Source organism: Mustela nivalis (assembly GCF_964662115.1).
Source record: "Mustela nivalis genome assembly, chromosome: 5".
Classification (NCBI taxonomy): domain Eukaryota; kingdom Metazoa; phylum Chordata; class Mammalia; order Carnivora; family Mustelidae; genus Mustela; species Mustela nivalis.
In genome coordinates, this window is record NC_139024.1 from 118,081,745 (window position 1) to 118,106,693 (window position 24,949).

The 24,949-nt window shown below is 41.9% G+C and overlaps 2 protein-coding genes across 2 annotated transcripts in view; one reads left to right on the forward strand and one right to left on the reverse strand.

The window, feature by feature from the left end:
* Positions 1 to 1,472: 1,472 nt before the first annotated feature.
* Positions 1,473 to 13,126, reverse strand: LOC309865803 (HLA class II histocompatibility antigen, DP beta 1 chain-like). The gene is made up of 5 exons (XM_082732653.1): positions 12,948 to 13,126; positions 5,673 to 5,936; positions 4,312 to 4,593; positions 3,633 to 3,743; positions 1,473 to 2,565 (listed from the first exon to the last, which is right to left on the reverse strand). The coding sequence occupies exons 1-5, from the start codon at positions 13,045 to 13,047 to the stop codon at positions 2,552 to 2,554; spliced, it is 771 nt and encodes a 256-aa protein (XP_082588779.1). The 5' UTR covers positions 13,048 to 13,126; the 3' UTR covers positions 1,473 to 2,551.
* A 3,293-nt stretch (positions 13,127 to 16,419) lies between these two features.
* The window catches only part of LOC309864152 (RLA class II histocompatibility antigen, DP alpha-1 chain), a gene marked incomplete at both ends in the record, with an annotated part of 9,090 nt that continues 560 nt past the window's right edge, over positions 16,420 to 24,949 (forward strand). Inside the window, 4 exons of the mRNA XM_082729465.1 lie at positions 16,420 to 16,483; positions 20,002 to 20,247; positions 20,836 to 21,117; positions 21,337 to 21,601. Coding sequence (XP_082585591.1) covers positions 16,420 to 16,483; positions 20,002 to 20,247; positions 20,836 to 21,117; positions 21,337 to 21,601 — 857 coding nt within the window. The remainder of the gene's footprint in view (positions 16,484 to 20,001; positions 20,248 to 20,835; positions 21,118 to 21,336; positions 21,602 to 24,949) is intronic.

Sequence of the window (24,949 nt, forward strand, 5' to 3'; positions counted from 1 at the left end):
AACTCTTAGGCATTATAAATGCTGGCTTGTCAGACCTCTCTGGCAAGGCTTGTTTTTTATCAAAATCCCAAATAGTGAAGTCCCGTGAAGTGAAGGCAGTGCAGGCAATGTGAGGCTCATTCATAGTCAAGCTTCTCAGATGTGAAATTCTTTGGAAACTAAGTGGATTGCCTCTCTCTTTTTCCAAGATGATGAACAGTGGACATACGAATTATAACTTAACTTTCTCATCTGGAGCACTGAGAGGTAGGCTACTATATCTGGCATTGAGTAGAAACCAAAAACTTCAAAGAACAGAATACTTTCATCTGCATCCTTTGTTTGTACTTCAGCTTTTCAAAAACTCTTTAATCCAAGGGCATGGCTGGCTCAGTCGCTCTTGGTCTCAGGGTTGTGAGTTCAAGTCCCCTGTTGGGCATAGGGATAACTTTTTAAAAAAACCTACTTAAATGCTAATAGGATTCATAAAACATTTGTAATAGTAATTTCACATAATAATAATTAAATATAATTATATGAATTTAGCTCTATGTCTTCTGCAATAACCCATGTTTCCAGAAACCTAGTCTTTAGGGTGTTTTCTGTATCAACATATGTCTTTTTTGGATAAGAATGGATACTCAGGGCGCCTGGCTGGCTCAGTGGGTTAAGCCGCTGCCTTCAGCTCAGGTCATGATCTCAGGGTCCTGGGATCGAGTCCCGCATCGGGCTCTCTGCTCGGCAGGGAGCTTGCTTCCTCCTCTCTCTCTGCCTGCCTCTCTTCCTGCCTCTCTGCCTACTTGTGATCTCTCTCTCTGTCAAATAAATAAATAAATAAATCCTAAAAAAAAAAAATGGATACTCATGTATCTCTGAGCAGAGAGCCCGATGTGGGACTTGATCCCAGGACCCTGAGATCATGACCTGAGCCGAAGGCAGGGGCTTAACCCACTGAGCCACCCAGGCGTCCCAGGCCCATCATTTTTGAGAAATGATCCTAATCTATAAATGTTACAGGAATTAGAAGTTTTCCTGATTACTATTATATGAAATTTGGGCTTAGGGGCATTACATACCATGAAATGATGGAAACAAATATGATTTCTGTCTTGGTCTGAAATGTTAATTAAAAATATTTATAAAAATCATAATAAAGTGTATTCTAAAAGCAGACGCATGTCTGAAAAAATCTGGTATACACTATGACCCATCAATTGCACTACAGGGTATTTACCTCAAAAATACAGATGTGGTGAAAAGAAGGGCCACCCCAGTATGCACCCCAATGTTCATAGCAGCAATGGCCACAATAGCCAAAATGTAGAAAGAGCCAAGATTCCCTTCAACAGACAAACGGATAAAGAATATGTGGTCCATATACACAATAGAATATTACTCAGCCCCCAGAAAGGATGAATACCCAAATTTTGCATCAACATGGGTGGGACTGGAGGACATTATGTTGAGTGAAATAAGCAAGCAGAAAAAGTCAGTTGTCACAAGGTTTCATTTATTTGTGGAACATAAGGAATAACATGGAGGACATTAGGAGAAGGGAAAAATGAAGGGGAGGAAATCGAAGTGAGAAATGAACCATGGGAGACTATGGACTCTGGGAAACAAACTGAGGGTTTTAGAGGGGAGGGAGATGAACCTGTAGGTGGGTATTAAGGAAGGTATGGATTGCATGGAGCAGGTATTATATGCAAATAATGAATCATGGAACACTACATCAAAAACTAATGATGTACTGTATGGTGACTAAAATAAAACAATAAAAAATTTTTTAAAAATCTGGTATACACTTGTCTTTGGCCCTTTGGGAACTGGAGATATATTTCCTGACTCAGGAAGGGAAAGAAATTCGGGTGATCTGATAAACAGAGAGTCATGGGGTAAGTCTGTTTTTATGCCTCAATGTGAATAGTATTAAAAAAGAACTATAAATATTAACATATTACACCTGTATATACAATTCTGATCTTCTGTTGGTTTTTATACTTGGAAAGCATATTCTTAGTGACTGACATACTTTATCACTTTATCAGTCCTGTATGAATGTCAAGTCCAAGCTCAGTGTCTTTTCCACATGGAATTTCTAGGGGTAATGGTTCCACCCTTCACAGGTAAGAATGCAGCATGAACTTGGTCATCTACAATGGTATAAAGCAAATTTTAGGGGGTCCACTATCAGTTGGCCTCCAGCTCAATAAGGAGAACTGATCACCATCAAGAAGTTTATTTTTCCATGACTAGATAAAACAACAGTGACTTGTCCAGTGATCACCAAACCCTTCAACCGTAAGCATGGCCCATGACCATCTATTTCCTCTCAAAAAAAAAAAAAAGAAAAACAACACTCGGTTTAGATGGTTTATGTTCCTCAGGAAAGGTCACTCTATAGACTGGAAAAACCTGAGAAAGAGAAAGTATGTTGAAATAAAATGCAGAGACTCAGAAAATGGCCTAAGGGAGCACAATTTAGCCATTATGTCCTTTCTGGATGTGGGAGGTTGCTGCACAACAGGAATATCAGAACTGCTTTTTCCAAGGCTACATGTGATGTCTTAGATCAGTTCAGGAGCCCTGTGAAGAAAAAGAAGGAGGAGGAAAAGGAGGGGGAGAGGAGAGAGGAGGAGGAAGAGGAGGAAAAGAGGAAGAAGAATAATTATTCATTTATTTATATTTACTTTTAAAGATTTTATTTATTTATTTGAGAGAAAGCACAAGTGGTGGGGAGGGGGAGGAACAGAGTGAGAGGGAGAAGGAGGCTCCCCACTAGGCGGGAGCCCAATGCGGGTCTTGAGCCCAGGACCCCGAGATCATGACCTGAGCCAAAGGTAGATGCTTAACCAAGTGAGACTCTCAGGTGCCCCAGAAGAAGAATTTAAAACAATCCAAGCTTAAAGTCTACAATTCCTTTCTGTCTAGAGTCCCAGGGGAGAAAAAAATTATAGCAAGAGGTTAAATGTTGACTTAATGAAAAATGGTAAAGAGTTTCTAGAGTTCCTTCAGCAGTGGGGCAAAGTCACGCTCTGTAGCCACACCCACTTAAAGAGGAAAATAGGAACAAGAGTTGGGGGCATTTGGGCTCAATTTGAGAGAAAGGAGCAGCCTCAGAGTTTCTCCTATTGTCCGGGCACGTCCTGTGATCTATCCTGACTGAACACAGCACACTCATGAATGCTCCCAATCTCGTGTTGCAATGAAATGAATTATATCCAAGAAAGAAAAAGGGAGCAGAAATACCACCTGTTGGCTGAGGTTCCTGTCATCCTGAAATGAAAGTGAAAGGGAAGATGGATTGGTCATTGGGAGAGTAAGGAGCAATGACATCTTGGAAAGTTATCCGAACATTTCCACCGGCGTCCCCATGTCACTGGGAATGAAAGCAGGGCCCGCTCTGCAGGTGTGAGTCCCCAGACCCAAGAGAACACCCTGAAGAACAGGCTATCTGGCGCCCTGTCTTACTGGACCCGATCTCGGGCTACGGCTACGCGCCTTCCTCCCTACAGGGTTGTCTTTGCCTCATCAGAGTCTGATTTCAGTGGCCTCTTTTGCTCTGTTGTTTTTCTTTTCTGTGAAAACGTCCCTACTGAAGAATAGTGACACAGTGGAAAGACAGTATCAACCACTTTCCAGAAGTTTCTTACCTCTCTGGCTTCGAAAACGGAGGATGAAGCTCATTCCGAGAGCAATGAATCCTAGCACAAAGCCTCCGACTCCAGCCAGCATCTTGCTCCGGGCAGAATCAGCTTGTAGCCCTGGGGAGAACAGAAGTCAGGGTGACTCCCCGCCTCCATGTGCATCCACCCCAGGGCCCTGTCTGACACCAGGAGCCTGATCTAATCTGCCACGGAGGGAAAAGGAAGGGGAGAAGGCCAAGTGCGGAGTCACTATGGAGAAGGAGTAGGTGTGGAAAGCACTCTAAAGTTTGGGGCCTCAGAGTTCTGGCTTCCACAGGAGGAAATGCTGGTTTGAGGTCAGGCATTAAGTCCAAGCTTAAGGGACTGAAGGGAGGCTGAAGGGAGAGGCATTTCCATGTCTGAGGACCAGTCATGAAGGTGACTGCCTTTCTGTTTTGTTTGTTTGTTTGTCTGTTTGTTTGTTTTTTGACACAGAGAGATTCCTTAGATGTCCCCCCCCGCCCCCCCGCCTCCCGACCGGGGCAGGATAAATATGTATGAGGATTGCCAGATCTTCCCTGCTCCCAGCCAAGGCTGAGGCCCGTTAGGTTGCTGAGGATCACAGGGTAGCGTTGTGCAGTGACACAAGACAAAATGAGTGGACCTCTGAGCCTGCGGCCTGGAGGGTCATCAGGGAGTAACTCACTCCACTCCACAGTGACAGGACTGTCCAGGCTGGGGTGCTCCACTTGGCAGCTGTAAACGTCTCCCTGCTGGGGGGTCATTTCCAGCATCACCAGGATCTGGAATGTCCAGTCTCCGTTATGCATCAAGTTGGTGGATAAAACCCCAGCTGTTTCCTCCTGTCCATTCAAGAACCAGCGGACTTGAATGTGGCCTGGGTAGAAATCTGACACGTGGCAAACAAGCAGGTTGTGGTGCTGCGGGTGCCCCTTCTTAGAGGGGGAAACATGCACTTGAGGCTGGACTGGGAGGGGAAAAGACTCTTATTAGGACAGCTGAGACAGCCAATGCAGTGCATTGAGCGGCTTTCTTGCCAAACAGACTTCTCAGATGTTAAAGATCACTCCTATCCCCTAATAAGCTACTTAGAGGCAGGAGATGGGGAACCCAGTAGAAAAAAGGAATAAAACATTCAAATGTTCTAAGAATGACCTTGTCATACCCAATAATGCAAGAGCAAAGAAGAACAGGAGAGGGTCAGTTGGTGCTCTAGAACACTTCTGCCAGAAATGTAGGTTGACAGTGACTAATATTCTTTGAGCAGAAATATTGGACCAGTAATGAGGCTACCTGAATTTACATTTTTCTCATCTTGTTCAAAAAGGTGTATAATCCTGCCAGATATTATCTTGGAATCAGAATATATTCAGCCCCTAGATTTCCTCTGATCTAGCAGTCTGATATTCTCCTTAAAAAGAAGAGGAGAAAATCTTCATGAACCCTGGGATCGAGTCCACATAGGACTCCTTGCTGGGTGCAGAGCCTGCTTCTCCCTCTGCCTGCCTCTCCCCCTGCTTGTGCTTGAACTCTCTTTCTCTCTGATAGATGATAGATAGATAGATAGCTGGGAGAAGAAATAAAGTAGCTTGGTCTGTTGTTGGTTTTTTAAAAAAATTTTTAGATTATTTCTTTGACAGATAGAGATCACAAGTAGGCAGAGAGAGAGGAGGAAGCAGGCTCCCTGCTGAGCAGAGAGCCCAATGCAGGACTTGATCCCAGAACCCTGAGACCATGACCCAAGCTGAAGGCAGAGGCTTAACCCACTGAGCCACCCAGGTGCCCCAGCTTGATCTGTTCTTGATTTTAACCTGTCTCCGGGCTTCCTCTACCAGGAAAAAAAAAAAAAAAAAAAAGGGTTGTGGCAAAATCCGCAAACCCAATGCTGCTGGCTCTTTCCTGTCTGCCCAGCGGGGTAGTCTGGCCCCTTGCCGCGCTGGCCTGGCCCCTGGGCTCCTTGTGGACTCCCGGTCCCATCGGCCGCTCCCGCCTCTGCTGCCCAAGTCCACCCCGTGCAGAGTGGCTGCTTCAGACCCGCCCTGTCACCTCGGCGCTTCAGCGTGAAACCCTCGTCCAGGTCGAAGTTGTGCTTGCACACGGAGTCCACGGCGCTCCGTCTCAGGTACAGGAACTCCCTCTGGATGTTCCAGTTCCTGGCAATTATGCGGCCCAGCTCGGACTCGGGGACAAACACCCCCGCGGCGCTGTCGAACTGGACGAACAACTCTCGGTTGTAGGTGTATTGCTCCAGGAAGCGGTGCGTCCCGTTTAACTCCAAGCAGGTGCTCCGCCTCTGGTAGACGTAAAGATCTGCGGGGAGTAAACCAGGAGGTGAATGGAAGAATGTCTGGGAGAGGGGCGCCCGGGTGGCTCAGGCCCTGATGCCAGAATCGGGGATCAAGTCCCCCATCACGCTCCCCGCTGTGTGGGGGTGGGAGCCTGATTCTCCCTCAGCCTCTGGCTGCCCCTCCCCCTGCCCCCACCCCGCGAAATAAATAAATAAATAAATAAAACCTTTAAACAAAAAGAATGTATAGGGGAATATAATAATGAATATGGGGGTGAGGAAGCATTTCTTAAGCAAACATAAAACCACAAAGAGCTATGCAAAGGGCACCACTAAGAAGTTAAGAGACAGAATAGAAATACACTATACAGTGATAGGGAACTGGGTAAGGAGTGGGAATGGGAATTTATAGGAGAGGAAACTTGCAAGGCAGACTGCAGCTCACCCGTGGGAAGAAACTTCAGAAAGTAATGAGACTGAGATCTGTTAGACTCGGAACAGTTAGCGTCTGGATAGGTCCATGTTGGTGCTTGGCGGTGTGGAGAAAGCATCATATGGAGTGTAGCCGCCCACCCTCCCATGGCTAGAAGGACACTTGGTCAACTTGAAGAGATGTATGCCATATGACTCAGCACTCCCACAACTTGTTAGAGGTCTAGAATGTCCACACAGGTCCATAAAGGAACAAGTAGGGGCTGCGGCTGCCTGTGGCATTATTTTGACCCTGAGGAATTGGCAGGAATCAGTTGGTGTGATCATACCTGGGACAGCAAACACCTAAAATCTCTTGTCGATGTGTACCATGGAATATTTTGTTAAAGATTTTATTTATTTATTTATTTATTTATTTATTTAGAGAGAAAGCATGAACGGAGGAGGGCAGAGGAGCAAGGAGAGAGGATCCCAGACAGACTCCCCGCTGAGCATGGAGCTGGCATGGGGTTCGAGCTCAGGACCTTGAGATCATGACCTGAGCTGAGATCAAGAGTCAGATGCTCAACCGAGTCAGCCACCCAGGTGGCCCTGGATCATGGATTGTTATGTAACCATTAGATGAAACCAAATGGTTGTACACTTTATAGTAGAAATATTAAAAATATAGGCACAAGAAATATCTATCTTGAAAGAATGCTTAAGAACAAAAACTATGTAGGAAACCCACTAGAGTGGGTGAGTGCATTCTCTGTGTATTTTAGAATCTTATCACAATGGTCCCATTAGGGACACGCAGACAATTTGATTTTTCCCCCATGTCCTGTCCTGTTCTTTACACTTGAACATTTTAAGGCAAGTTTCTCTTTTATTCATATTTATATACAGCACCTAACCTAAGCCTTAGTAAATTCTTTTTTTTTTAAGATTTTATTTATTTATTTGACAGACAGAGATCACAAGTAGGCAGAGAGGCAGGCAGAGAGAGAGGAGGAAGCAGGCTCCCCGCTGAGCAGAGGGCCCGATGTGGGGCTCGACGTGGGGCTCGATCCCAGGACCCAGAGATCCTGACTTGAGCCGAAGGCAGAGGCTTAACCCACTGAGCCACCCAAGCGCCCCGCCTTAGTAAATTCTTATAAATCAAAGAATAAGCAGAAAATTGGTTTTGTTTTTTTAACATGTTTCCAGCTTTACTGACATATATTTGACAATAAAATCATATATATTTAAGGTGTGAAACCTGATGGTCTGATATATGTGTACATTGTGAAATATTCTGAAGTCAATCGATATATTCATCATCTCATACAGTTACTAATTGTCCTTTTTTCTCCTTCTTTGGTGAGACCACCTAAGAGTTCAAGTACACAATATAATATTGTCAACTATAGTCACACTGCTGTACACGGTTCTCCAGAACTTACCTATAACTGAAACGTAGTACTCCTTGAAAAATATCTCCCTATTTTCACCTCCTCCAGCTCCTGTAACCATTTCTATCAATTTGACTATTTCAGATTTCACATATAAGTAAGATCATGCAGTATTTGTCTTTTTACATCTGGCTCATTTCACTGAACATAACGTCCTACAGGTTTATCCATGTTGTTGCAAATGTCAGGATTTCCTTCTTTTTAAAGGAGGTGGATATATACACCATATTTTCTTTATTCATTCATCTGTTCTTGGACATTTAAGTTGTGTCCATATATTGGTTTTGAGAATAGTACTGAAATGAACAGAGAAGAGCTGGTATCTTTTCAAAATCCAGATTTCATTTCTTCTGGATATATGCCCAGAAGCGAGATTGCTGGATCATATGGCAGTCCTATTTTTAATTTTTTGAGGCACCTCCATACCGTTTAACATAGTAGCTGCACCAACTTATATCCTCACAGCTGTATCTGGTTCTCTTTTTGCCACATCCTAGCATTATTAATCTTCCACCTTTTGATTCTATCCATTCTAACAGGTGTGAGATGATACCTCACTGTGGTTTTAATTTGTATTATGAAGTTGATAATTAGTAAAGTGAATTAGTAAATTCATTAGTAATGTTGAGCACTTCTTCATATACATGTTAACCACTGTATGTCTTCTTTGGAGAGATGTCTATTCAGATCCTTTGCTGTTTTTTTAAATCAGGATTTTTTTTTTTTTTCTATTGAGTTACATGAGCTCCTGAATTTTGAATACATGGTTTGCAAATATTTTCTCCCCATTCCATAGTTTGCCTTTTCACTGTATTGTTTCCTTTTCTGTGCAAAAGCTTTTCAGTTTTTCTGTTTTTGCTTGTTGCTTGTGTTTTTGATGTTGTATCCAAAAAAATCATTGTGTAGACCAGTGTCAAGAAGGTTTTCCTTTATGTTTTCTTCTAGGAGTTTTATAATTTTGGATTTTACATAAATATTTAATCAATTTTGAGTTGATTTTAGTATATGGTATGAGATAAGGGTCCTATTTTATTATTCTGCATGTGGATATCCAGTTTTCTCAATATCACTTATTGAAGAATGTCTTTCCTTTATTGTACATTCTTGGCACTCTTGTTGAATATCAGTTGACTGTAGATATATGGATTTATTTCTGGATGTCTATTATATTCCACTGTTGCCTATATGTCTGAATTTATGCCAGCATCATAGTGTTTTGATCACTGTAGCACTGTAATACATTTTGAAATCAGGAAATGTGATGCTGTGTTCTTCTTGCTCAAGATTGTCTTGATCATTCAGGGTCTTTTGTAATTCCAAACGACTTTTAGAATTGTCCCATTGTACTTTTGTAAAGAACCCCGTTGGAGGTTCGAAAGGGATGGCATAGAATCTGTATGTAACTTTAGGTTGTATGAACATTCTTCTAGTCCATGAACGTGGATGTCTTCATTTATCTGTGTCTTCTTTGATTTATTTTACCAATTTTTCAGTAATTTCCATTTCTTCTTACTTCTTTGGTTAAGTTTATTCCTAAGTATTTTATACTTTTTGTTGCTATTGTGTGTGATTGTTTTCTTTCTTTATTTTTGTGATTGTTTGTGTGTGTGTGTGTGTGTGTGTGTGTGTGATTGTTTTCTTAACTTCAGTTTGGATAGTTCTTTGTCTGTGCATAGAAAGGTGATTGATGTTTGTATTTTGATTTCCTATCCTGCAAGTTTACTGGATTTGTTCTGTTTTTACTGGATTCATGGTATGTTTTAATAGTTTTTTTTTTGTTGAGTCTCAAAGGTTTTCTGTCTACCTGAACATGTCATCCACAAACAGGGATAATTCTATTTCTTCTTTTCTGATTTGGATATCTTTTATGTCTTTTTCTTGTCTAATTGCTCTGTCTAGGATTATCTTACGTTGAAAAGAGGACGCAAGAGTGGACATCCTTGGCTTGAACCAGATTTTGGAAAGCTCTCAGTTTTCCCCCATTGATAAGATAAGCTGTGGGCTTTTCATCTATGGCCTTTATTATGTTGAGGTTAAGGTCCCTCTACATTTTTGTTGAGAGTTTAATCATGAATGGATGTTGAACTTTCTCAACTGCATTTTCTGTGTCTGTTGAGATGATCATGTATTGTTTTTCTCTTTCCGTTTGTTAGCATGGTGTATCTCGTCGATTTATTTATTTGCTTATGTTCAAATTTGCTTGCATCCCAGGGATAAATCCCACTTAGTCATGGTGTATAATTCCTTTAATATGAATTTGGTTTGTTTGTATTCTTTTGAGAATCTTGAATATATATTCATTATGAATATTGGCCTGCAGTTTTCTTTTCTAGGGTTGTCTTTGTCTGATTTTGTTATCAAGGTAATACTACCAGCAAAGAATTGATTATAAATTGCTGGCTGCCTGGAATCTAATTGGGGCTCTACAGCTGGCTGTTGAAGGAGTCTTTAAGTTGCAGCTTCTCTGTGTGACTTAAAGTGTATCATAAATGGAAAGTCCTGAATGAATTTATCACACAACTGCCCAGACCACAGAAATGAGGACAGTGCTGCACAGTGGCAGAAGTAAAGGATGTTTGAAGAACAGGTCAACACAAGGCTCACACTGTGATTTCAGGGCTGAGCTCCGGGAGCCCAAGCTCCAGAAGAAGCTCCTTCCTCCACTCAGGAGTCTTTCTGAGTGGCTGTCAAAGGGCCTTAACAGGCCATCCAAACAGTAGGAAGAAGTGTGAGGGGGTCTGACCATCATCTCTGTCTCTGCAGAGATGATAAGAATTGATCTGGGTGGTCTTATCAGAGTCCTTGTCCTTCCTTAGGGCTCCACATGCCCCAACTTGAAGTTGCTCAACTGGTTGCTCAGGGAAGAAGAGAGGCACCACAAAAATCTCAGGGAGCCCTATACAACTTTAGACTACAAGGGCTGTGCTACAGTAGCACTTCAGTTCTCTTAGCTCTACCAAACCGTTCTTGCTCTGGGCTCTGCCCCTCAGCCTCTGAACCCCTGGCCCCATCCACTTTGGAGTCTGTGCTCTCTGTCTTCCATCAGCCTACTGCTGATACTGCTGCTCTACTCCCCCACATTGAATGAACTCCATTTCCTGTTCCACTGAGAGTTTTCCCCACCTGTTTTTCAATGAGGATACAGTTCTGTTAGTTCTGAATAATGGTTTTGATTTTTTTTTTTTCAAAGCAGTGGACTTTTAAAAAACTTCTGTTGTAGTCCCAGTAGTTTATTTTTGCTTTAATTCTGGCAAGTAAAGCAACTTTAAGTTAGACTTTCACCATTTCCACCTGTAAAAAAGGATGTTACTATTATTTTTATTATTTACCTTGAAGGACTATGTTAAAATTAAATAAAATGTTATAAATAAAACCTAGAGCATAGTATCTGGTCCTGGTCACTGGAGGTTAAAGCCCGTCCCCTTGTCAAGCTATGATGGCTTAAATTATGTGGAGACGAAGAGAAACACAAAGGACCGAACCCTAGTTTGTTCAGAATGGCTCAAATGGAGCTGCCCTTTGAGGCACAACATTAGTGCTTGAAAAGGAGCTTTTATTAATTTAATATTGATAATTTCTTTCTTTCCACCTCATCTTTAACTTGGGAAAGGGAGATAGAAGAAGTGGACTAAACAGTAGATTAAATCCCCAGGTGTCTTCTGCCTCCCAGGTGTGTGATAGGTTAGAGTCCCAAGGCTTCAATGCCAGAGTGGCAAATGTCATGAACAAGGAATGTTTCAAGTGGCTGTTGGAGCTACAGTTCTGTTTCATCCATGAGTTGGATGCTTTCTTTCTCCAAAGTTTTCTTCATGACCCAATAGTCACTAGTGTTTTCTTAACAACTTCAGCATCTTCCCTTTTGTCTCTTTTTATTTTTGCTCTGTTGGAAGTTGAAGAAATCTTGAGGAGTTGGAGGCATAAGAAGTTGGAGGAATATGCCCAACCCATTGGTTCCAAGTTTCCAGGACTCATATTTCACTTAGTAATGAGTTCTTCAGCATCAAAACTGTGCAGAGAGCTCCTGGTCCACCTGCTTGCTCCCCATAGCAGTCTCTCTCACAAGGTAATGAGACTATATTCGTTCTTCTTAAATCTGAATCCACTGGGTTCTCCATCTCATCCCACCTCTCCTACCACACCACACTTCTCGCTGTTCACTCCAAAGGATACCCTAGCCCCGTTTTCAATGTACTCATATCAGCACTACTGTCCCTGGACCCCACAATAGAGTTGCCTCTCCTGTCACCTCTTGTGGGACGCTGTCCCATCTCACCAGCTACTTCCACAGTTCCTCTGGCTGTCTAGGACTCTCGTTTCTCCATTTTTTTCTCTCATGGCAGGCATGAGCCCACAGCTGAGCTGCCCTGTCTAACTCTCTGCCCATCCGAGTTAGAAATGTCTGAAATTTTCCCTTCTCTCTACCTGAGAAATGAGTACATTGGGATAGAATTTGAGCAGATGAATTTGGGAGTTTCAAATGCTTTTATCCCTGGAAATTAAGGAAGGAACCTGAGAGTACCTGATCCTCAGGAGAAAGTGGGGCTGGCCTTATGGATGGGGATGAGGAGGTTGGGAAATTTTAACATAAACAAATTCACCATTCTATCACAAATGGTCTTCTTCATGGTGAAGAAGAGGTCATTTCCTGTTTCCGACTTCTTCTCTGGCCTGTCCTGATGTGCCCTGATCCAATTCCTGATGTGAGGGACAATCAGCTGCACTGGTATCCTGTTGGTCTTAACCACAGCTTGTCCTCATCACCCTCCCCTGCTGCTCTGGCCATCATTGGTTCCTCACTGGTTCCAGTGACAGTTCCTGCCTGGTTCTGTGGAAGGGGCCCTTACCTGGAGCGCTGGTTCTACAGGGTGATCTTCAGATCTTGGACAATGCAGACTAACCCTAATTTCCCCTTTCTGATCTTTGGTGGATGTTGAAATGTCACTTTGGTGACCCTTTTGTGAGAAACTTGTCCCTCCAAAATCACTCCAGACCACCAGGTACCATTGTCCCCATTACATGCACACCCTCATCTCCTCTCTTTGGTGAGAATAGCAGTGCCTGTACCATGTCAGAGCCCCAAAGTCTTTCTCAGGGACTGGGCCCACATGGAAAACTCCCTAAGGTCATTCCCTGAGCTGGGTTCTCCAAGAGGAGCAGCTCTGCACTTACCTGGGCTCTCTCTGCTGTGAACCAAAGGGGAGCTCAGCATCACCAAGGACATCATGAGGGCTCCCATCCCTGGGACCTCAGTGATCCTCAAGACCACCATCCTGGAGCCTGGGAAAGGATGGGGGCTGAGACACTTGCAGTCAGAGCGTCTCTCACTCAATGGGCTCCACTCCTAAAATATCAGAGATGATGAGCTTGGACAGGCTTCCTTATTCCCTGGGTGTGGCCAGATTCTGAAAAAGGAATCAATAAGCAGGAATTGATACTCACCAGACAGAAGTTTGGCATAAAGCACATGATTCTTTAAGGTGTTAAGATTCACTGAAGAGAGTATAAGGAAAGGGATCCTCATTTTGAGCAACTGGGTGAGTCATAAGGCTTGATTTTTTTTTTTTTTTAATATACTTTCCTCCCTAGGAATTGATCCCAAGGAATGTCATTCCCTGGTGGGAATGATGGTGGAATGCCATCCCCCTTGCATGGACATGTTGTGGGACAGAGAAGGTCCTAAGCAGTGTGTTAATGACTTGGGGGGATTAAACTGCCCATCCCAGAACTCAAAATTAGCCCTGGGAGTTAATGCAGTTTTGCAAAGTATATGGTGTGGTTCCTCTCAGTGGTTCTGTAGCTTTTAGAATAAGAAAGGGTATGGACTAAGGGTCTCTGCGTTTCATAGGTGTGGAAGTAGGTGTACAATTTTACACAACTTTACTTGCCTTTCTGTGCCACGATTTCTTCATTTTTGAAATGGGGATGGTAGCACCTGCATATCAGTAATTCTTGAGGGTGAAATGGGAGCGCTGTGTAAAATGCTTTAGAAACTTATAAATCTGAGAGTTTTGAGTAGATCAATTAAGTTATCGGGAACCATCTTTTTTTTTTTTTCAATTTAACATACATACATATTTTTGGTAACTGTTAAACAGCAAATTGTCCCATCAAACAATAGAGATAGTCCCTGAAATGAAGTACATATACTCCTGAAATATATAGTTCCTGAAATAAAGTAAATATACTCCCACAGAACTCACAACCTAAGAAAGACAATAACAAAACAAATATGATTTCCAACAAATATATTAAGTACTTAAATACAGTGTTGATGAATTGAGTAAAAGCATACGAAATATTTAATTGAGGTTTTCTATTAGGTAAAAAGATGCATTATAGCAAAGTGGTCAGGCACAGGTTTAGAAAGCTCCTTTCTATTACTTCTAGATTTTTTTTAACCCACTGTAACTTATTTTCTCTCACATAGAATGGAGATCATTATGTCATTGGTTTATTGGGAAATCTAACTGGGATGATATTGAGTATTTGTGACTCTCTTAAAACAAAACTTCGCACATAGTAAGGAATCAAGAAATGTTAATATTATAATGCAGAACTACTTCAGAACATGAGAAATTCTTTATCTAATACAATATATTATTTAATCCAATAATATAAATTCTATAATTTTAACAATAAACACCAGAGGAATTTCTGCAATTCCCCATCCCTTAAGTGTATTTCCAAATCCCTCTGTAATAAAACAGGATATCATGTGGTGCCTGGGTGGCTCAGTTGGTTAAGTGCCTTCAGCTCAGGTCATGATTCAAGGGTCCTGGGGTTGAGCCCCGCATCAGTCTCCCAGCTCAGCAGAGAGCCTGCTTCTCTCTCTCTCCCTCTGCCTGCTGCTCTGCTTACTTGTGCTCTCCATCTCTCTGTCAAATAAATAAATAAAATCTTTAAAAAAAAACACAGCATATCAGCAAAATATCTACCATTAGACTTAATGTGAAATGATTAGGGAAATTGTCCTTAACATTAAGATTTAAAGGTGCCTGGCTGGCTCAGTCAATAGGACATGAGACTCTTGATCTCAGGGTCATGAGTTCAAACCCCATGTTGGGCATGGAGCCTACTAAAAAAATATTTGACGAAAAACAGTGAGATATAAATAAAGGTGCCTTATATCACCAAATTCTGTATAAGAAGAAATAAAAGAGTAATAATTAGAAATGAAACAATTAGGCATTTTTTGCCTTCTGTTTATCTCCCTGGAAACATCAAAGAATTCCTGTAAAATTATCAAAGGTATAAAATGATAAATATAGTATCATTTGATAACAGATGAATTCCTATATAATACTGAGAATTAACATGAAGGGATGCCTGGGTGGCTCAGTTAGTTAAGGGTCTGACTCTTGATTTGGGCTCAGGTCATGATCTCAGGGTTGTGAAATTGAGCCTCAAGTCAGGCTCTGCGCACAGAGGGGGTTGGCTTGAGTTTCTCTCCCTCTTCCCCACCTCCCAACTCCTGCTCTCTCTCAAATAAATAAGTCTTAAAAAAAAAAAAAGGAATTGATGCAGAGAAAGACAAATATATGGTTTCACTCATATGTGGAGTATAAGAAATAGCGCAGAGGACCATAAGGGAAGGGAGGGAAAACTGAATGGGAAGAAATCAGAGAGGGAGACAAACCATGAGAAAGTCTGGACTCTGGGAAACAAACTCAGGGTTGCAGAAGGGGCTGGGGTGCGGGGATGGGGTAACCAGGTGATGGGCATTAAAGAGGGCATGTGATGTGGTGAACACTGGGTGTTTTACGCAACTAATGAATCACTGAACACTACATCAAAAACTAAAAATGTACCTATGTGTTGGCTAATTGAACTTAATTTAAAAAATGAATCAACATGAAGTTTTGAATAGTTATCCATTCACAAAGGTCACTAACCATAAAAAATACAAAACCAACTTCTACAACATATTTCAAAACAATCTCAAGAGGAAGATAATTTGATCTTCCTGTTTTAAGTAGGATCCACACATAACATGGGGCTTGAACTCACAACTCTTTTTTTTTTAAACATTTGTTTTTTTTTTTTTTTAAAGATTTTATTTTTTTATTTGACAGAGAGAGATCACAAGTAGGCAGAGAGGCAGGCAGAGAGAGAGAGGAGGAAGCAGGCTCCCTGTGGAGCAGAGAGCCTGATGCGGAACTCGATCCCAGGACCCTGAGATCATGACCTGAGCCGAAGGCAGTGGCTTAACCCACTGAGCCACCCAGGCGCCCCAAACTCACAACTCTTTGATTAAGAGTTGCATGCCTCACCTAACCGGAGCCGCCAGAACAGGAGGAAGATAGTTATGATGTCTCTATTGTAGTTTTTCCCCTCTTATTCCCAAATCCCTCATAGGTTGGGACTTTCTGGGTCACATTGATCCTGACACTTTCCCACATCCACTCCCAGTGGTTCTATCATTTTCTCTCCCAAACAGAGATGCCCATTCTGACATTTTCTGAGTTGGCTGAGCCCCCTTAAGCAGTTTCACCTCCACCCCTTCTCCCTCCACCAGATAAGGAAGTAAGTCCTGAACTCAAAGCTCCTCCCTACCCTGATCTGCCTCAGTCTCTCCTCACTGTCTACCTCACAGGGTCCACTGCAGATAAACCTTGAAGACATAAGGAGCCGGTCCCAAGTCATGATCCTGGGAGCCATCGCCCTGGCTGCCCTGCTGAGCCCCCATGGAACTGGAGCCATCAGGGGTGAGTGCTCTGGTGGGCCAGAGAGGGTGGGGACTATAAGGAGACCTGTAGCCCATAGGTGCTTTTATCTCTCCCATTTTTCCTCTTCCCTCTTTTTCTCTTGTGTGAAGTCTTCTGCTTTTTGTCTTTCTGACAACACTAAGAAGCAGTGTTTATTGAACACTGGCCAAGTGCTAGATCTCATTTCATTTTCACAACAGTTTTTTCAGGAGGGCATTTATTTCTCTCATTCTAGAAATGAAAAGGCTGAGATCTAAGGGATGTCTCGGGAACCCCATGTCACAGTGCCAATAAGTGAGAGCCGTGGCCCTTCATCCTCTGGAGAGCATCTCTCTCTGTCGCTCTTGATGTCCAGAAGTAAACTTCTTGTAATTGGAGTCTGCAGTGCTTGTTTTTGCTTTCTCCTGCTTCATTCAGTTCTCAGTTCCCTGCATTCTCCCTTTTGTCTCCTCATATCTCTGATGCTGTGAGAGTGGCATCCTTACAACCAAAACCACTGGTCACTTCTCTGTATATCTTACCTGTGTCACTAGTAATATTTGCAACGTGACCACTTCCTCCTTTCTGGAATCTTTCTCTTGTTCTTTGTCTTTGAGGAGCACACTTCCTCCTTGTTCTTCCTACTCATTAGTCCTCTCCCTTTCAGCCTTAAGGAAAAGTTTATTTAAGTGATCCTTACACCCAACGTGGGGCTCAAACTCACGACCTGGAGATCAAGAGTCACATGTTCTTCTGACTGAGCTGCTCAGGTGGTCCCAGCAACCTTTTCTAAATGTCCATGTTTGTCAGGATGCAGGACCACACACTCTGACCCTGTTATGATGACTTTGTACCTTTCTTGGGTGACTCAATCCAAGCTTATAACTTCATCTACAATGAGGACTCCTAGTGTACATCTCTAGCCCAGTCTAGCTTGAGATCCATCCATTATTTCAACCACCCTCAAACTAACTCCACTTTGTCTCCCAGAAATTCAAACTCATTATGTCCCCAAAAGAACATTTTATCTTCTCTCACTTCCTTCTCCTTCATTACTTTTCCTGTCACTGATGCCATAATTCTCCACATCGCCCAGGTATTCTGGACTCCACTTCATATTCCTTCTTCCACCATGGCACTTAATGATTCCTGTGGCTTCTCGTCTCTCCAGTGCCATTCAAATCCATCCTCCCTTCTCCTTACCCCATGCTGTTGTCCCATCTACACCCTCATCACTTTCCACTTGTTTTCTGAAGAGTCCTGCCGGTCTCACTTACAAACGAGCTTCTTCCAATCCATCTTCCCTATAGCTGTCACCTTCAAGTAGAAATCTTATCGTTACAGTCTTGATTAAGATCCTTCAGTGATTTCCCTGGGGCTGTGGATCAAATTCAAACATCTGCAATTAGCATACAAGGCAGGTCCTAGTGCAGCCCTTCCACAACCTTTGAGCTTCAGTCATATCCAAGGGCTCTGAGTCCTCCATGAAGTCCCATGCCTTTCTGCTCCTATGTCTCCTGTGAGAGATGCCACTTCCTTCTATTTCTGCTTTGCTATCTCACATAGAGACCATCTCTAGGAAGTTTACTTCAATCTCATTCCAATGCTCTCCTTTTGCTCCCAAGTACCATCTGCATATACCTTGTGATAACACAGCAGTGATGAAACCACATATATACTAACTGTCCTTTCTTTGTCTCTCTCATTCTTTGGATTTCAAGTAGCTTGAGGACAAGGACCGTGTCTTCTGAGTTATATCCTTAAGCGCCTGGAGAATGAACGTTCACAATGAAGGCTTTTTTGACTGAATGCAAACGAACATCTGTAAGAGTGTAATTTGCTTCACAGTGCACAGGCCAGTTTTAAAAATTTGCAAAAACAATAAAAATGAGATATCCTAAGGTGAACAAATTATGTCCATATAATAGCCACGTCTGTACTTTTTCTTTTTTCTTTTTCTTTCATCTTTTCTCTAGGTGAGTGATTTTCCCCAAGCATTTTTGTGAGACAGTGAATCCTGTCACTAGAAGTGTCCAGGGAGAGGATAAGTTCTCCTCGTGTTGGAGCTGCAGGGCGAAATCTTTCTTTCTTTCTTTTTTTCTTTTTTCTTTCCTTTTTTTAAAGATTCTATTCATTTATTTGACAGACAGAGATCACAAGTAGGCAGAGAGGCAGGCAGAGAGAGAGAGGAGGAGGAAGCAGTCTTCCCGCTGAGCAGAGAGCCCGATGCGGGGCTCAATCACAGGACCCTGAGATCATGACCTGTGCTGAAAGCAGAGGCTTAACCCTCTGAGCCACCCAGGCACCCCCGGGCGAAATCTTTCAATCAGGAGTTGGACCAGTGAGCCCCAGAGTGTCACTTCCTCTTGGTTCCTTTCTTTTTCTCAGCCCCAAACTCTCTCATTTTCATTGTTTCATTGTAATATTAATAGATTTTTTTCTTTTGCTAATCTCCCTTCCTCCTTCCATCCCTCCCCCTCTCTCTCCTTTCCTTCCTTCCTTCCTTCCTTCCTTCCTTCCTTCCTTCCTTCCTTCCTTCCTTCCTTTCTGGAAAAGGTAGACTTTTAATAACTGCTTTTATCACCAGGTTAAGTCATGCAGTTACAAAGTAGTTAGAAGTTTCTGAAAGGGCATTGTTGCTGCTGTGGTTGTTTTTAAAGCTCTTTCTTACATAAATAATATCCAGTACTTCATTGGGACACTGCTGTTCAAACCTTTGCTGCTTCTTACACATCAGGTAAAACGAAGATGCCGTCCCATAGGTGTTTCAAATCCAACAATCTTTTTTTCCAGGGGAAATTACCTTTAACAGCATAAAGTCAGCAAGAAAATTTGTGAATGTTGTGTGAACGTAACACTTTAAAATTTAATTTGCCTTAAATGAAGGTGTTGTGGACAAAATTCCATAATCTACCATTTTTATTCTAAAGCTAAAAAAGTAACTGGAAGTCTATAAATGACACCAAGACTCTGGACATCTTTTTATTTCCTTCACAATTAAAAAAAATCTCCACTCTGATGGATTTTTATTCCACTCTCCCCCTCCCCCTACCCATTCTGTGGCTTTATCACTAATTTTATACGTCTGGTCTAACAAGGATTCTGAGATAATTGTGCATGTGGGTGAGGAGATGATTCAATCTTGACTCTACCAGGAGCTGTGCTACCCTGGGCTAGTTACTTAACCTTTGTGGGCAGGTCCTTAACATGCAAATGAATGCTTTATGTGGAGGTGTGAAGATGTAAAAAATAAATCGAACACATAGTAAGTCCTCCATAGATATTATTTTTTATTGTGTTCAGTGTGACTGTTACTGTACTGGAGTGATGGATGCTTAAGTTTTCAGGAACAAGGGAAACAACCTAAATTCTCAGTCATTTCTCTCATTGCTTCTTCCCATTTTCTTTTTTTTTTTTTTTTCATTTTTCATTTCTCATTTTCTGTGTTATTCTTTCATGTTATTACTGTTTGCTTCCTATGTTCTGTTTCCTCTTCTACATAATCACCTGTTCTCCAATCTCCCTTCTTCTTCAAGCAGGGGTCCATATGTCAGTGTATGCTGAGTTCGTCCAGACACACAGACCCTCTGGGGAGTACATGTTTGAGTTTGATGGGGATGAGCAGTTCTATGTGGACCTGGATAAGAAGGAGACTGTCTGGCATCTCCCAGATTTTATTCATGCCTTTGACTTTGATGCTTGGAGGGGTATTGCTGACATTGTCATGGCAAAGAAGAACTTGAACAGCCTGATCCAACGGTCCAACCACACCAGGGCCACAAATGGTACTGCTTGCTCTTGCTCATATCTCTACCACCCAACTGCAGCCTCTCCATGCTTTATCCTCTGCTGCATAGAGAATGGGAGACTCAGATATCCACTCATGAATGAAACTCTCCTCATTGAATGAACAATATTAAGCCCACAAATCTGGGTCCTTAGGTCATCAAAAGAATCATTTATTCTTCTTTTTAAAAAGATTTTATTTATTTATTTGACAGACAGGGATCACAAGTATACAGAGGGGCAGGCAGAGAGGGGAAAACAGGCTCCCCGCTGAGCAGAGAGCCCAACGTGGGGCTCGATCCCAGGATCCTTGGATCATGACCTGAGCTGAAGGCAGAGGATTTAACCCACTGAGCCACCCAAGCACCCCTCATTTTCTTCTTATTCAAGAACAGGTTGAGCTGGGGGAGGCCAGTTAGGAACATGAGAAGCTATGACTTTGATCTGGGAGTTGGTGTGGGGGCGATGGACAAAGGATTGGCATGAGAGAGGTGGCCTCTAACCTGGAGTCTATAGGGGTTATGTTGGTAGAGACCTTTGAGATTCAGTCAAAGGCAGCAGACTTACCAGGTTCTGTCTCTTCTCAGAGCCACCTGAGGTGACGGTGTTTCCCAAGGAGCCTGTGGAGCTGGGACAACCAAATACTCTCATCTGTCATGTGGACAAGTTCTTCCCACCTGTGCTCAATGTCACATGGCTGCGCAATGGGCAGATGGTCACTGAAGGTATAGCTGAGACCATCTTCCTGCCCAGCACAGAATTTAGATTCCACAAGTTCCACTACTTAACCTTCCTTCCCACGGCTGAAGATGTCTATGACTGCAAGGTGGAGCACTGGGGCCTGGACCAGCCGCTCCTTCAGCACTGGGGTACGGAGCTCTGTCCCTTTACCAGCGCTGTCCTGACACCATCTTTATTTCCAGGATCCATCTCTCTGCAGCACCTTCTTTCCTTAATCTCATGTGTCTTATTGTCACTTTATCCAAACTTCACTGGTGATCTCACAGTTTCTAACTCTTCATACTCCTACACCTGAGCCAGCTGCTGCTTTCCGTGCCTTCTAACTCTGTCTTTCCTTTGTGCCCCAGAGGCCCAGGAGCTGATCCAGGTGCCCGAGACGAAGGAGACTGTGGTCTGTGTCCTGGGTCTGGTGGTAGGCATGGCGGGCATCATCACTGGCATCATTGTCCTGAAGACCAGGCAGCCTGACAGCATCCCTGGGTGCAGGGGCTCCTGTGAGTTTTCCAGAGCTGGTACCAGGGACACAGTGCAAAAGAGGAGGCAGTCCAGTGTCGGGGGTGGCGTGGTGGATGAGAAGGAGAAGCACTTCAACAGGCATTCTTTGAGCACTTTGTTATTTTCGAATCACCGGCTAGAGGAAAACAATACAATGATAAGACCGTTGGCTGAGTTGCTTACTACTTACCAGGCCCTATTCTATATGCTTCTTATGTATTCAGTTACTTATGTCTGGAAGTTGGTACCATTATTTCCCCATCATACAGAGGGGAAGCAGACATGAAGGGGGTGAAGGAGCCTGTCCAAGATCACCCAGTTTGAAAGGTACAGAGTCTGGATTTGAACTCAGCCCTTGGGACTCCAGAAGCTCAGTTTTATCCAATATGTAGATTATATAGGTCTTCTGCAGTCATTTTATTGCTCCCTGACAATCTTCATAACCTTGATTTTCTTCTGTTGTCATAGTGATGTCTATGAACCTCTAATACTGTGTTAAACATGTGTAATTATTAAAGGACATCCTACCTTTTGCATAATCTCAAAGGGAATGCATTTAATTTCTCCATAAATATATATGCTATAGATTTTTGGTAAATAAGCTTTGCCATATGGTAAAATTGATCAAATTGTTTATGCAGTTATTGAGTTGAATTCAGTTGAAATTAATACAAATGTTCTTTTCTGGTTTACTAATTTTTTTTTATCATATTATTGATTTTCTGACATTGAGATTTCAATGCATTCCTAGCTAGGTGTTTTGTGTGGTCTCAGCCTCTCCATGGTGATGTGACCAGCTAAGAATGCCTGGAGAACTCACCTGGGGAGAATCCCTACAGGCATTTCTCAGACAGGCCCTTATGGTTCTTATGACTGCAGGACACTCCTCAGCAACAGCCATCAGGGACCTTTGAGAAAAACAAGATATATTGATTTATTTCTCACAAGTCCTGGAGGGTACGTGGCCTGATCAGAGCCACACAGTGAAGTTGTAGGGGGTGGGAGAGACCTGGGGATCTGTCATAATTGGGGTTGAGGAAGGGGTTCCTCAGATTTCACAGGGTCACGCTTTATTGGTGAATTTAAAAAGTAAGAACTGGAGTTAAAGCGCAAGAAGGGAAAAGCAGGGTCACTCAAGCAGTTTGTTATCTAGGTCACCCAAGACTTTCTAAAAGGGGAACTTCATGGGGGCAGGGCAAGGGGGTGCAGCCCGACCTCTTCATTCTTTATCTAGTTGTGTATCAGGCAATATGTTTCCTTTAGATGGATATCTTTGAGATGGATGCCTTGGCAATCAGAAGCTTAACGTCAGGCAGGCACTGACATTACAATAAAATAAACGAATAGTCATGCACTTACACTGTCCTAGTACAAATCTTATTTGGTGGAAATGAATCATGCTTGTAATACATTGTTGGACTCAGTGACATGGCTGACATTAATCCATAATTTTCTACTCTTGTACTATCCTTAGCTGGCTTTAAAAATAAAGGTGCATCGGCCTCATAAGATGATTTGGAAAGCTTTTGTTCTTTTCTGTGTTCTAGAATGACATGTACAAGAGAGGAACAATTTGTTTTTGAAATATCCTAGCTGCCACGTTAGGACAGGCGCTGTTGGGAAGGTGTTCTTTGCTTTCCAAGCCGGTGTCTTTGATGCTCCTGACTCTATTTCAGGTTTCTACTACTCCCCGTAGTTTTGACCTTTTTATCTTTCTAGAAGTGTATCCATCTAATCTAAATTTTCCGATTTATTGCAATAGAGTTGATCATAACAAACTTTTTTTCATTTAAAAATGTCTGTGTATATAGTTGTTTCTCCTTTTCATTCTGAATCTCCTACATTTTCCTTAACGGTTTTGCCAGATGAGTCTATCACTGAATCAAACTTTGATTTTGTTTATCTTCCCTACTTGTTGTTCTCTAGTTCACTGAATTCTAATTCACTGTCTTTATTATTTACATTTTTTTCTTTTGCTCTTTTTCTACTTTCCCATTCTCTTAATGGAAATGACTATCACATTTGTTTTTAGGCTTCCTTTCTTAATACATTTGTTTAAAAGCTAGACATTTCCTTCTAGGCACTACTTTTGATAATACAGGTTGTCACTGAGTACCGAGTGTTCCATCATTTAGATTTTTATTCCTAGCATTATTTAATTGCATGTTTGGGGTATATGGAGTTCATTTGTTTATTCTTTTTCATCAGTTTAGAATTCAATTGCATTATAGCCAAAGAACATATTCATAATCTGATATTCATTTGAACACACTGAGGTTTTCTTTGTGGCTTAATGCATGTTGTTTTCATAGATGTGCCACGTGAGCTTGAAAACCATGTGCATGTTGTTGGTTGTGGAAATCTCTATGTAGTTATTTGAGCCTTTTACTTGTATTATTTAGATCTTTGTTTTTATTTGTATTATTTAGATCTTTATATCTTTGCTTACTTTCTTTTTGCTTCTGCGCTTAGTTTTTGAGGATATGTTAAAATCTGCAGTTTAATTTGAAGAGTTTTAATATTTAGAGTCTTCCTCCACATATTTCTGTCATTTGTTGCTCTTGTATTTTGAGGTTTTTATTTTCAGGGAAATATATGTTCATATTCATTGCAGTTTCTTGCTCTAGTTTTTTCCACTTGTCTTTAATTCTCTTTTGGCAGATGTGTGATTTGTTATATCAGTTATCTTTGTTTATCTGCCTGAAGTGTCTTTTTCCATTATTTGGTTTTGACCTTCAGTATTCATGTATTCTGTCTGACTTTGTTAGACTATGTAGAAGGTACAATTTGAGAGGCTCTTCTTTTTAATTGGTTGGTTAGCTCATTCAATTAATTGCAATTACTATTAAGTTAAAAATTTACTATCATATTATTAAAATGTTTTATTTAATATACTTTTTCTTGTTCATTTTTCTCATCTCTCATTCCTAAAGGCTAGGCCAAATTCTGTTACTAAAAAAGTTGTATTTTCTAAATGTACTCATGAAATGGTTTATCTTAATGCTCTAATTACATCAATTAGAACACTGATAAATCCCTTTATTCTTCCTGCCCCACAAAGGAGACAAGCACTTTGCAGTGTTTTTCGTTTCTCCCTATTATCACTACCTAGGATTTCTTTTGTGTTAATATTAATCACATTTTTAGTTTTCGTTCATTTTAAATACATTTTTCTTTTTTAAAAAAGATTTTATTTATTTGTGAGTGAGAGAGAGTGCACAAGCAGGGGGAGTAGCAGGCAAAGGGAGAAGCAGGCTCCCTGCTGAGCAAGGAGCCTGATGTGGGACTTAGTCCCAGGACGCTGGGACCATGATCCCCGCCAAAGGCCAGCACTTAACTGACTGAGCCACCCAGGCATGCCACATTTTTCTTACTTTAAAAAAAATTTAGCCTCTGCTTTTTAAGAGAACAATAACTTTTTAAAATTATTTGATCTTTCTTATTTTCAACACTTCTCTTAGATGT